At 37.7% G+C, this 12,282-nt stretch overlaps 1 protein-coding gene across 2 annotated transcripts in view; it reads right to left on the bottom strand.

Moving 5' to 3' along the window:
• The window catches only part of LOC111147257 (Bardet-Biedl syndrome 9), a 441,623-nt gene that overhangs the window by 82,899 nt on the left and 346,442 nt on the right, over positions 1-12,282 (bottom strand). For both annotated transcript variants that reach the window (XR_002640607.1, XM_022503184.1), the window contains exon 20: positions 9,357-9,539. Coding sequence is in view for 1 of the 2 variants with exons in the window: in XM_022503184.1 (XP_022358892.1) it covers positions 9,357-9,539 (183 nt within the window). In the remaining variant the exon portion in view is untranslated. The remainder of the gene's footprint in view (positions 1-9,356; positions 9,540-12,282) is intronic.

Genomic DNA, 12,282 nt, shown 5'->3' with positions numbered 1-12,282 from the left:
GTCCTTACAGGAATCTGGACAGGTATATAAAGGGTATCCTCATAACAACTGCACACCTTTGACAAGTAGTTCCCAAATGAGGTCACAGATATAATGCAATTTTTAAAACATGTTTTAGTACTTCTGTACTTGTAGTAGTAAGTAGCAGTATTTTGGTCTTCCAGATGATATAGATAACTAAATATCAAAACCCTGAACCTGAAAATGATGATGGAGACACCCATGGGAGGCTCAGTAAGTGGTCTATTTCACTGAGACCAAACAAGCAAGGTAATTTTCAGTTACTTTGTGTGAAAAATAGAATTTGGATTATGTCTTCTTGAGGAAGAAAAACCTTAGTATATATTTTTTTTCATTAAATGTTTACTGTGCTTCAGTCAACCATTTGTAGTGGGCCACAGCCAAACTTAAATATGCAATAAAGAGAATATAGTACAGGAAAGGACATAGCTGCAATGCAAAAAGAAACTCCATGTGCAACAGCTACTCAGATGCTGATATGGCTCTGCTTCCAGCCTAACTGTGGGAAAAGCAGTGAACCTCTGGTTCTAAACACCTCTGTCTGAACTGGCAGATTCCTCACCCTGCACAAACTGTTTTCCATCAGACTCTGGGCATGCCTTCATGAGAAAAGGCATTGGAGAGCCAAGTTCTCTCACTTTCTTAATCCCATGTTCTCCCTCTGAACCATTTGTTTACTGGTTCAGTAGGATTATAAAGTGAAAGCAAGCTGAAATAAAATCTCAATGGTCATTCTCACCTCTCTTCAAAGCAGAGCCAGTCCTTAGAGTCTGGTCTAGTTCACCACTGTATAGATAAGGAAACAAATGCTTAGACAGTTCCATAATTTGCTTAAGGATGTAGAGCTAGTTAAGTATTTGCTCTAAAAAGGGGGAGGGCGTGGATTTGAACCCCAGTCTGACATAGTACCTATTCAAACCACAGTTTGTATTTTCTAACTATTAGCATTTAGGTTGCTTTCAGTATTTCATAATTATAAACATGGTACCAAATAGATTTTAGTTTACTACTTTTAGTGCAGTAACTTAGATTAGTGGTACCAAGTGTTGGGTTTGTTTTGTGACCCTTCTTGTCCTAGAGACCTACAACCCTCTGGAAAGCCTACAGCAGAAAATAGGTGGATATGTCTATTTTACTTCAGGTCTCTCAGCACTATTTTTATCAAGTTTGACTAAATCAATATAGGTGAAGTATACCTAATAATTGTTTTCACTTGCATATATTCATCACTGGTAAGATTAAAAATTTTTGTATTTACTGGTTTGAACTACAGGACATGTGAATGAATATATGTATAAATATATACATGTGTGGTGGTCTGGCTATAGATCTATCTATATCGTTTACATCCATGCAGGAGAGATCAGATTTCACTCTTATAGAACCCAAAAATATTTGAGGTTGCTTGCAAAAAACAGGGGTGATGAAAATGGAAGATGAATACTTCCTTTTTTAATAAAACTATACAGTTGTTTGAGTAGAATCTGCAATTGTGTGGAACACTATGGAAATAAATGGGATATCAAGCAATCCCTAGATAGTTATATCCAACTATATGCTTAATTTAAGCTTTAATTCTATGGGGATGTAGAAGAATCTGTCCTTACATTTATTAGAATACAAGACAAGTGGGGTGCCTCTGTGGTGTGGTCAGTTAAGCAACCGACTCTTGGTTTCGGCTCAGGTGGTGATCTGATGATCATGAGATTGAGCTCTGCTTTGGGCTCCATGGAGTTGGCTTGAGATTCTCTCTCCCTCTCCATTTGCCCCTCCCCCCACTTGTGTGTGCACGCTCTCCAAAATAAATAAATAAATCTTAATATATAATGAGAGCTAAATTGTGTCATAGCACCAAGTGAAATTCACAAGGGAATGGAAGCCAGAATAAATGAGGGAAAGAGAACTGATCTGCCCTAAAGGAGGGTGGATAGAGGGGTAAACAGAAGACACTGTTAGGTGAAGAAAAAAAGACACTATTAGCTGTGGCCTGATGCCAAGAAGCTGTGTACCGTGGAAAGTCAGATTTCCCAGACGAAGTATGAAAGCTGGGGAGTCACAGAAACTGATTTTGAGAAAGAAGATATGATGGTGCCAAGCAACTGAATGCCTGGCACTGGAGTCCAAACTGAACCAGGAGCAAAGAGAGCCACAGAAAGTATGTAAGTAGATGTGTGACAAGAGAGCAGTGGGCTGAGTCTAGCAGTGATGTACAGGGCATACCAATGCAGAGACATGAGAAGAAAGGCTACTTCAAATGCCACCACAGAAAGCCAGGTAGAATAATGAGGATGCAATCCAAGGGGGTTTCTGAGAAACATATCCAGATGAAAAACAGCGGGCCAGAGTGACCAACTAAGCCTGCAGCTCTGTGTGTGGTTACAGCACAGAAGGAGCACTGGTTTTAGAGGAAAGACACCCCAATTTCTACATGTACCTTTCTAAAAGAATGCAATGTTCCAGATATCAAAATCATCGCTTTGCAATTGGTAGATTCAAAATAAGTTGGGTAAAGGTATTTTAAGGAAATCAAATTAATATAAATACATTTCTGGGGCTCCTGGGTAGGTCAGGTCATAATCTCAGGATCAAGGTCCTGGGATCGGGGCCCCCGCATTGTTGGGCTCCCTGCTCAGCCAGGAATCTGCTTCTCCCTCTCCCTCTGCTGCTCCTCCTGCTCGTGTTCCCTATCTCTTCTTACTCTCTCAACTAAATAAGTCTTAAAAAAAAAAAAAAAATACACGTTTAGCCAGGAATCAAAACAGTGGGCATTATGAGGATGATGATGATGATCATTATTTTCCTCATTGTGGTTGCCTGAATTTCACTTATTTATTTATATTTAAACCACATCCAGCTTCACAAAGGTTTGGGAGTGGCATACAGTGAGAGTGAAGCTTCAATTAATCAATTCTTTGTTTATTTATTTAGTATCTCTATTCTTGAATACATAAATAATATTAAATGTATCCATTACTGTTTCATATATGCTATACTTAAGGGAAGTTTAAAAAATTACACACCACCACTTGTATATTGTATTCTACTTATCTGCTATTCTGATGTATTCCAATTTTTAAAACAGCAAGCAAGTCATCAGAGAGTTCTGAGATATGCTATACTCAACACCGGCGAAGTAGAAAACCATACCATCATAGAACACCAGTTGCATGTAACTAGCAACAACACAAAGTATGTGGCCATTATGATCATGAAACTAATTCTTTCATGTTTCTCTAGTTGTAACTAGCAACAACACAAAGTATGTGGCCATTATGATCATGAAACTAATTCTTTCATGTTTCTCTAGTTGGCTAAAATCAAGGGGATTACCAAAATAATTACTTTCTCTACTATGTTCCCATATACAGCTTGTAATTGTGATGATACTTCAACAGTCATAAAGGCAGACTTGATACTGACACCAGACTTCCTCCTTTTGTTTGCCTTTTAAGAAGAGGTCATTAATAATAGCAATGATTAGCCATCTCAGTCATCACTCAATCCAGACAGGAGGCACAATGCCCCTTACATCAAACCTGCCCTGTGACGTAGAAGCCTTCAAATCTTGTAAGTGAGCCTTGATAAGTCTCTCTACACAATAGGATTTCCTATTATAAACATCTGTTTTCTCACATGAACCATGTTGAACAGGTTAAAAATAAGTTTCTCTTTCCATATCAGTCTGTCAAAGGCATAATCAATCAAAAACTAAGGCTGAAGGCCCAAATCTCCTTCCCCCACTGATGGAAGTTTCCACCTTAACTTTCTTGGGGTTTGAAAGTTCAATACTAAGGAAGATAACTGTTAAGATCTTAAGAACACAATAAAGCTTTTCCTTTTCAAACAGCAGATAACATCTACTAAAGATATTAAATGCACTTTTAAGGAAAAGAAAAAGTAAGGCAAAATGCTATGCAATGTGCCAGTACTCCTTCTAACTCTAGGACTGTGTGTACTCAGGTCTCCAAACCAGCACACGGTTGCTTTTTTCCTCAGAGATTCCTCTGGAGTCAGGTGGAACATAAATGAACATTTTGTGGAGAAGTCGCAGAAAGTCCATTTGGAAATAACAATATTGCTCCTCTTTGCTCTCTTGCCATCTTCTGGACTTTATGTGAAAGAATCTTAGTCATCTAAGCTGCTTGGTAAGAAAATGAAAAGCAGATCTGTACAGAGATCAGGAAGGGCAAAGAGGATACACCCACATACCAACCACAAGTGATAGTGACTACCTAGAATGCTCTATTCAAAAGGATTCTGAGGTCATGTGCAGGCTCAAGAGGAAAGAATTTGGGATGATTATAATGTCTACCAAGGTCATGTGAAGGGGGAGTAGCAGCACTCGCGCCAGCCTATTGCCTCCCTTTTATGTAGATGCATTCATCTCCCTAGAGAAAGCCTGGTTATTGCATGTGACCAGGCAGATGATACCAGAATACCAGAAATAAGGGCTGCTAAAGCAAACACCATGGCATAACTTAACATCAGCGTCCTACCCTTCTCTGATTAATTTGTTAAAATGTGCTGAAGTTGTTAACCCAATTGACAAAACCCTTTCTCTTTTAATGATGGAGAGTACTATGTAATAGAAATTATTGTGGTGAAGGAAAGGTTCTATATCTGCACTTTCCAATGTGATAGCCACTAATGGTAGCCACATGCGGCTATTGAGTGGTTGAAATACAGCTAGAGAAATCGAGGAGCTGAAATTTTATTTCACTTTAATTCATGTAAATTTCAATTTAAATAGCCACATATGTCAAGTGGCTCCCATATCAGACAGCCAATATGTTTATGGCTAAATGTGACTAGAATCTGTTTGCTTACAACATTGAGGTAAATGGGATCTAACTCCATTTTGTTTATTGAAATATGCTAAGATCCTAGAACACTGCCTGAAACATAGTAGATGCTTAATAAATATTCATTGAATGTATAAATGACTGGATAAGATTCCAAGTCAATCCTGAGGTATGTAAAGTTTTGCAGCTTTTGGCTTTTATACAACATCATGAAAGGGAGATAAATGTACTATCACAATTAAACATTCTCTCAGACTCAAACCAGTAACTCAGCCCTCATGGACCAAAGTAGAGATAGTATTTTCCATAGAGCTTCAAATAGATAAAGGGTCAGTAGATACATGTTTAAATTCTGCATTGCGAATACTCTGAAATCTCCTCAGCCCCTAACCTGATAAGGAAGAAAGCAACTCATTTTAGAACTGCCCCATCAGGTACTCTGAGAGAACACAGTATTTGGGGCAAAACTTCTCTATTATGATAGGAAGATGATATGGACACTATCATATTTATTATCAAATCCACTGATGGAACTGAGTTTAAAAGCTCTTTTTGGAGATGACAAAGAAAACACTTAATGTCTTTCTTAAAGTGAAAGGAAGTATCCCTACAAAAACACATTTGGCATATGTAACTTCGAGCACTTTGGAAAAGTCACATGTAATAGTCCACAAACACCAGCATTTATTTGCCCCAAAATAGTTATGAGAAGTGGCAAAAATAGAAAAGCATCACTAAAGAAACAGACCAAAGAAAACAATGATGAATTCTGTTCCAAATGAGATGGTATTTAAAAAAAAAAAAAAATTACTGATGATATAATATGAAGAACATTACTTTTCATTAGTAATAATTAATTCTAAATATTTTTGCTTTGTGAACCTGATGCCTGTAAGAAAATATTCCAGACTGAACTCGGGCATTTTGCCTGCCTTTGTGACACACACCACCTCGATAACAATATAACAAACCATTATGCAATGCTATGTGAAATGTAAATAAAATATCTTCTGAGTACTTTCTTCCACCTCTCAATACTTATGGGGACATCTGACCTTGAACTGAGAGTCTCTTCTGAAAATGCTATCCACATGTCTGAAGTTCTCCCCCTCACACATGTACTCTGCCATCCACTTTCAACCAAACCATCTAAATTACATTCAGATTTCTGTGGTATCATAATAACTTCAATATGGGATATATTTTCAACATTCTGGTCAGAGACTCCTTTCTTTCCCGCCTTACCCTCCCTCCAAGTTATTTCAGGTTTGCATATTTCATTTTCACATCTCAGTGGGATACCCATCACATAACATTTATTTGTGAGGTCTAAAGGCATAACATGGGGGACTGTGAACTAGCATGTCAAAACCACATACTGCATGCATATGTCTTGAAGAATGAAAAAGGAATCCTTTTTTCTCAAGATATATAAGCTGTCTCAACAGTATAAGTCCAAAGTGAATACCACAACCTAATTAAAGATGAAGAGCATAACAAGCAGTATTAAAATGTCTTTCTTGATTCATTCTTCTCCAAGTTATGTTTTTATCAAGTGTCCTGTCTCATTAATGACTTCGATAGACATTATGAGTATACACACCTTCTAATCTCACCAAATTTAGAAGAAAGTTGAAAGAATTTTCCCCTCCACGTTTTGGGAGGTATGACAGCACAGAACACAGTGGCAGGACAGAAAGGAGCTTTGAGAAGATGCCTCGTCCATTCACCTGACTACAGGGATGAACATACTACATACTCCCAGCAGAACGAGGCTGTTTCCAAAGTTCCCTAAATTCAGAAATACCACAATCTCTCTGGAAACTCAATCCCTACATTTGAGAACCTCTATTTCAAGGAAATTCTTCCTCTGGGTCTAACCACACTTCAGGAGCACGTGAGCTGTGTGGTCACACACAGCCCCACATTCAGAAGGGCCCCACACTTGATTTAATGCTCTGCCATCGCCATTTTGAAATTCTTAATAATGTTATCCTTGAACTTGGGTTCTGTAAGTGAAGTCCGATGGGACAGAGAAGTGTTTCTGAGAGGGGAAGACATGCCCAATATGTGTGGCCTTCTCCCTTTCTGTCCCATAAGCTTAGAATTCCATGGCCCCTGAATGACTGGGAGTCAGGGAGACTTAAAGCAAGTATAAGGAAGGTATGTTACATCTAGACTGATTAAGTGGGGCACTGACAGCCCTTCAAGGCTTTTCATTTGCCCCAAAACTTGTTTTGAATGAAGAAAGGCAGCAATAGATTAAAAAAAAAAAAAAAAAAAAAACCAGGAATGATTAAGGCAGTCCATTATATCATGTTACTTCCCCGTATTATCCAACTATTACACTGAAAATGGTAACAGATGGAAGGGGAAATAGAGTAATGCAGAGTTCCTTTTCCTTTCTCTCCTTCCTTACTCATCAGTAAGCTGAAGGTGGACAGTGTTGGCAGATGTGTACATATCAAGAAGTGAAATAAAAACAGTTAATTTTGTGCAGTGATTCACAGTTCTTTAAGACCAAAATACATATGCATGTATGAGCTACAAAATACAAATTACAAAATTTGGGTGATTAATATTTGTATTAAGACTGGCATTGTACACTATAAAGAATAAGGGTAAAATTCATGCTAACAACTTGAATTTTTAATTTTCCTTCATTTAGAACAACATAAAATAACATATAAAGCACCATGATGAAAGAGAGATGGCAGAAAGCAAAAGGCTTGTTTTGGTATCTGTTTTAACAACACTTGAGCACTTTTTCCTACTTTTTTGAACAAGGATCTATATTTTCATTTTGCACTGGGCTCTGTAAATTATACAGCCGGCCCTGCCCTGCTTCCTCATGCTCCAGATTATATCTACTACATCTGTTCTGACAAGTCAACTCTTGTTAGCTTTCACCCTTCTCTCCAGTCATTTACCCAACAAATATTGACTGTGCTATGGTCACGCATTGTGTCAGATGCTGAGAATATAAAACTGAGTAAGATATAATCCCACTCTATTCCATTATCTCATTTAATTCTTGCTCAACTTATTGCACAGGTCCTATTATTGCTTCCAGCTTAGAGCTACAGAAGTAGAGATTTAGAACAGCTAGAAAACCTGCTCAGAAGGACTTTATCATCAAGTGGTGGAACCAGGAACTGAGGCCACCCACATCTTTCTCACTACTAAATCTGAGTTCATAGTTATCATTCTTACTAATACACTCCTAATTGTACTGTTTCCTATTACTACAATCAATTTTAGCAGTAATTTTATTTTTTCAATCTAAGAAAAATGTGTACTCTAAATTCTTTTCCAATTTTTTATTAGTATTTTGTTTAGGATATAAAATATAGTTTCATTTTTTTCATCTGACAATATTTTGACCCAATTATAGAAAATTACATTCAACTGATAAAGACTGTGATTTTCAAAATCTTGTTCATGACTTTGTTTGCTAAAATATAGTGTATTAGTTAAAAACCTATGCTTTGAAAGCCGCCATACCTGGGCTCAAATCCTGGCTCTACCACCCACAAGTTTCCAAAAGGTACTTAACTCTCAAAGCCTAAATTTTTTCATATATAAAATGAGGATGAAAACAGTACCTCAACTACCTTATTGGGACATGTTTAAGATTAAATGAGATAATCCTTGTGAAACACTTAAGATACCACCTGATGCCTACCTAGTAAGCACTCAAAAATGCTAGTTTTAGTACTATTATTTTTAGTCCTGTGTTCTCATAGCTGTGTTTAAAAATTAATTTTAAATGACTTTTTTCTTGAAATGGTTTCCTCCAATACAGAAAATTAAGTCCAGCAGTTTCTAATTTCTAAGAAGTATATTATTTCTTCGTATTTAAAAGCATGCAAGAAGTTCCCCCCAAAATGACACCTGGTAGTCATATAATCCTCTAAAATTCAAGGGCTCTAAAATATTTTTATTCATATAATCTTTCACCAAAAATTCCAAATATGAACCCTCATTTTCCCCTGTTTGGTTCTAAACTGTCTACTCAAAGGGTCAAGAGTAAAGGAGTTTATACACTATATATAAAGAACTATATAAATGAAGGAAAATATTCCTGTCATTTAGCAAGGCTATCTCAGCTCTCCCTAACCCTAGAAGTGACACTTAAATTTAAGAACATTGTGCAATTAAAATGGCTGAACTGTTTTCTCTGGTGGAAAAGGAAAGGATTAGCTAATCTGAAGGTTTACTGCCATTGCTCAGGCAGTCAAATGACTGTTTCCGTGGCTCTAAGTGATTGAAGAGCACATAAAAAATAGACTGAATACCACATAAAAATGGACTATATACCTATTTTTAAAATAACCCTAGGGGAAAAAAAGGTCTTTATTTGACATTTTTATTATGGTTTAAAGAAAAGAAAAACAGGATCTGGGTTAAAAAAAAAAAAAAAAAGCCTCCATCTGATACCTTAGAAAACATGATAGCCATGTGAGATCTTCCTAAAACCACACTCTTTTCAATAATGATGGCTGTTACCACTGCAGGCTTGTGGGTCCTTACCAATTCTTGAGTGTCCTGCTGTAGTGGCAGAAATGCTGCTTCCAGAATAGCAACCTGGTCAGGACTGAGCTTCTGCCACAGCCCAATCAGCAGAATCACCAGATGGGTGGCACTTCTCAGCTTGGTGAATGACTGGAACAGATTGTCTTGGTTTTCCTCTACTGCATCTGCTAGAGCGATTACCTGCAGAAATGACAAACTTCAGTTAGGGATAATTTCACAATTCTTGAGCCCTCAACAAATTATATTTGGCACACTCTTGTTTTTCTTTAAAACAAATTGATGAACTTTGTCTTCCACAAACACAAGCTATGTTGAGTAATAAAATAGTTATCATTCATCTGTTCACTTCCTTCTTAAAAAAAAAAAAAAAATCCTTAAGGTAATTCCAAACCCATATGGCCAGGAGATGAAAATATCCATGAAATCGGCTTAATGGGGACATTGTTCAGTGTCTGCTTCACCATCAATTGACCTTCTACAATATATGATAATATAAGTAACCCTAATACAGTTACTTTAGTCTTTATTACTAGCCACAGAGATTGATCAATTAAAAAATATCAAAATAGGGGCGCCTGGGTGGCTCAGTGGCTTAAGCCTCTGCCTTAGGCCCAGGTCATGATCTCAGGGTCCTGGGATCGAGCCCCGCATCGGGCTCTCTGCTCAGCAGGGAGCCTGCTTCCCCCTCTCTCTCTGCCTGCCTCCCTGCCTACTTGTGATCTCTCTCTCTCTCTCTCTCTCTCTCAAATAAATAAATTAGAAAATATATATATCAAAATAACCTCATTTGCCATGTAATTTAAAATAATGACGTCATTACACCCTTTTTAGAAAATAACTGCCTCTGATTATTATTCTTTACTAGTTACATGGTGCTGGGATATCCAGTATTTCTTTATTATAACTAAAAGGTAGATAATGTTCAAACATTTGACCAATTGAGTAATGTCATTTTTAACACAAATGTCAGGCACTAGCCCACAGGGACCTGAACAACAACAACAAAAAAATGTTCAGGGTGTGTTAGCTTTACAATGCCAAATCTACTTGGGATAAAATTGGCAGGAGCAGAATTGGCTTTTTTTTTTTTTTTTTTTTTTTCATCCTCCTGAATAATCCTGTGGAAAAAAGAACTAAAGCAACAATTGGATGGAACATCCAATACTGCCCATTGGTGTTTTATTTTAATGTCTTGGTGAATTTTGTGCTCATTAAAAGTAATGAACTGACTGGCTCAGAGGCGCAAGGCGTCTGACAGCCCCCAGAACAGGAATAGTAAAAGCCAAGGCAATGTGAGCTCCTTTCTATCAGTCCCTGCCAGCTTGAAGAACTAGAGCTTAGATGACTTTCAGAACTCTAGTGTACATGAACCATTTGGTGATATTTCATGGCTTATTGACCCTGGCCCAAAGGGCTTGTTAAAAAATCATCATTCAAACAAGTAAGGGTTTACAGCTGTGTGGTCTCCCAAATTCCATGTAGCAACAGGGCTGTAGGGGGACAGTCCTCAGAGTATCTGGGAGATGATGGAAAAGAGATACAGTTTAGGAAAGACAAAGCAATTGAAGGTCCTTGCCTGACTATGCTAGGTAGACCAGGATTCTTCATCATTTGGTTGAGGGGTTGCAGGAGATAGAAAAGACAATCACAATTCACATTCAGATCTCCAGGGAGCCCTGGGAGTTTGGACCAAAGTCGGCATTACAATAAAATGCACTGCTTACTATGTACCTAATACTGTGCTACTTCCTTTCCATAGGTATTCAAAAAAGTACATATCTTACAGTCCATAAGGATCTTATAATTTGTTGGATAGGAAACATACATATACAACCAATTAGTGGAAAGAAACATTACTGTAATAATGTTCTAATTGTGCAGAACAGAAAATAAGTATAAAAGAAGTTAGCAACGGGACAGATTACTACAGGCCAGAGTTAATATCCCTGGGGCCTCTTTTACTCAAATGAGGCTTGGAACTCATCCCTTCCCTATTACTTCAAGAAGTCCCCTCTAAAAGACAGAGGCCACTTTCCTTAAATCAAAACACCTGGAATCATCTGCTTCTTTCCCCCACCCTCACCATGATTACAACGGACTCCTGTTAAATTCTATATTTATTTTCTTTTCTTCCTGTGAGTGTTACCAATTAAGCCTCATTGTGAGGACCATCATATAACGACACAGATGCCTTGTCAATAAGCCCAAATCACACAAAGATCAAGGTCATAAACACCTCCTATGTGCCAGGTATATGCAAGAATTTGCAGGAAGCACTCTAGGGAATTCAGTGGCGACAAATCTAATCTCTACCTTCAGAGAGTTTATAATGGAGAAAGGAAAATAAGTCAGAGACAAAAGTTGATATTGTAGGGAAGACCCTACAAATGATAAAGGAGAATGCCATCAATATTATAATCATTAGGTTAATAATAATCCTCGTAATTAAGTGAGCATAGACTACATGCCAAACATTCTGCTGTGCCAGTACTACACACAGGGATGCAAACTGTGCCTGTGTTTGGAAGGGCTCCATAATTGGTTTAATGCCCTGCTGTCTCTGTCTTGAAATTCTTCTACTTCTTTTTTTTTTTTAAGAGAGAGAGGGAGCAGGGGGAGGGGAAGAGAGACAGAATTTAAGCAGGCTTGACACCCTGTGAGGAGCCCAATGTGGGCATGATCTCATGACCCTGAGATCAAACCTTAACCAAAATCAAGAGTCAGACACAACCAACTGAGCCACCCAAGTGCCCCTCTGTCTAGAAATTCTTAATAATTTTATTTTTGAACTTGTGTTTTATAAGTGAGGTTGATGAAGGAGTAAGAGACATGCACATGAGAAGAGGAGATAACGCTCATTAACTCGCAGTGTTAAATGTTCTTATATTTGCACTTAAAATTGGCATTGCACAATATAAGACTA

Source organism: Enhydra lutris, unplaced genomic scaffold (genome assembly GCF_002288905.1).
Source record: "Enhydra lutris kenyoni isolate GAN:26980312 unplaced genomic scaffold, ASM228890v2 scaffoldscaffold16, whole genome shotgun sequence".
In the NCBI taxonomy this organism is placed as follows: domain Eukaryota; kingdom Metazoa; phylum Chordata; class Mammalia; order Carnivora; family Mustelidae; genus Enhydra; species Enhydra lutris.
The sequence above is the reverse complement of the archived record's forward strand: the minus strand, read 5'-3'. Positions and strand labels throughout refer to the sequence as shown.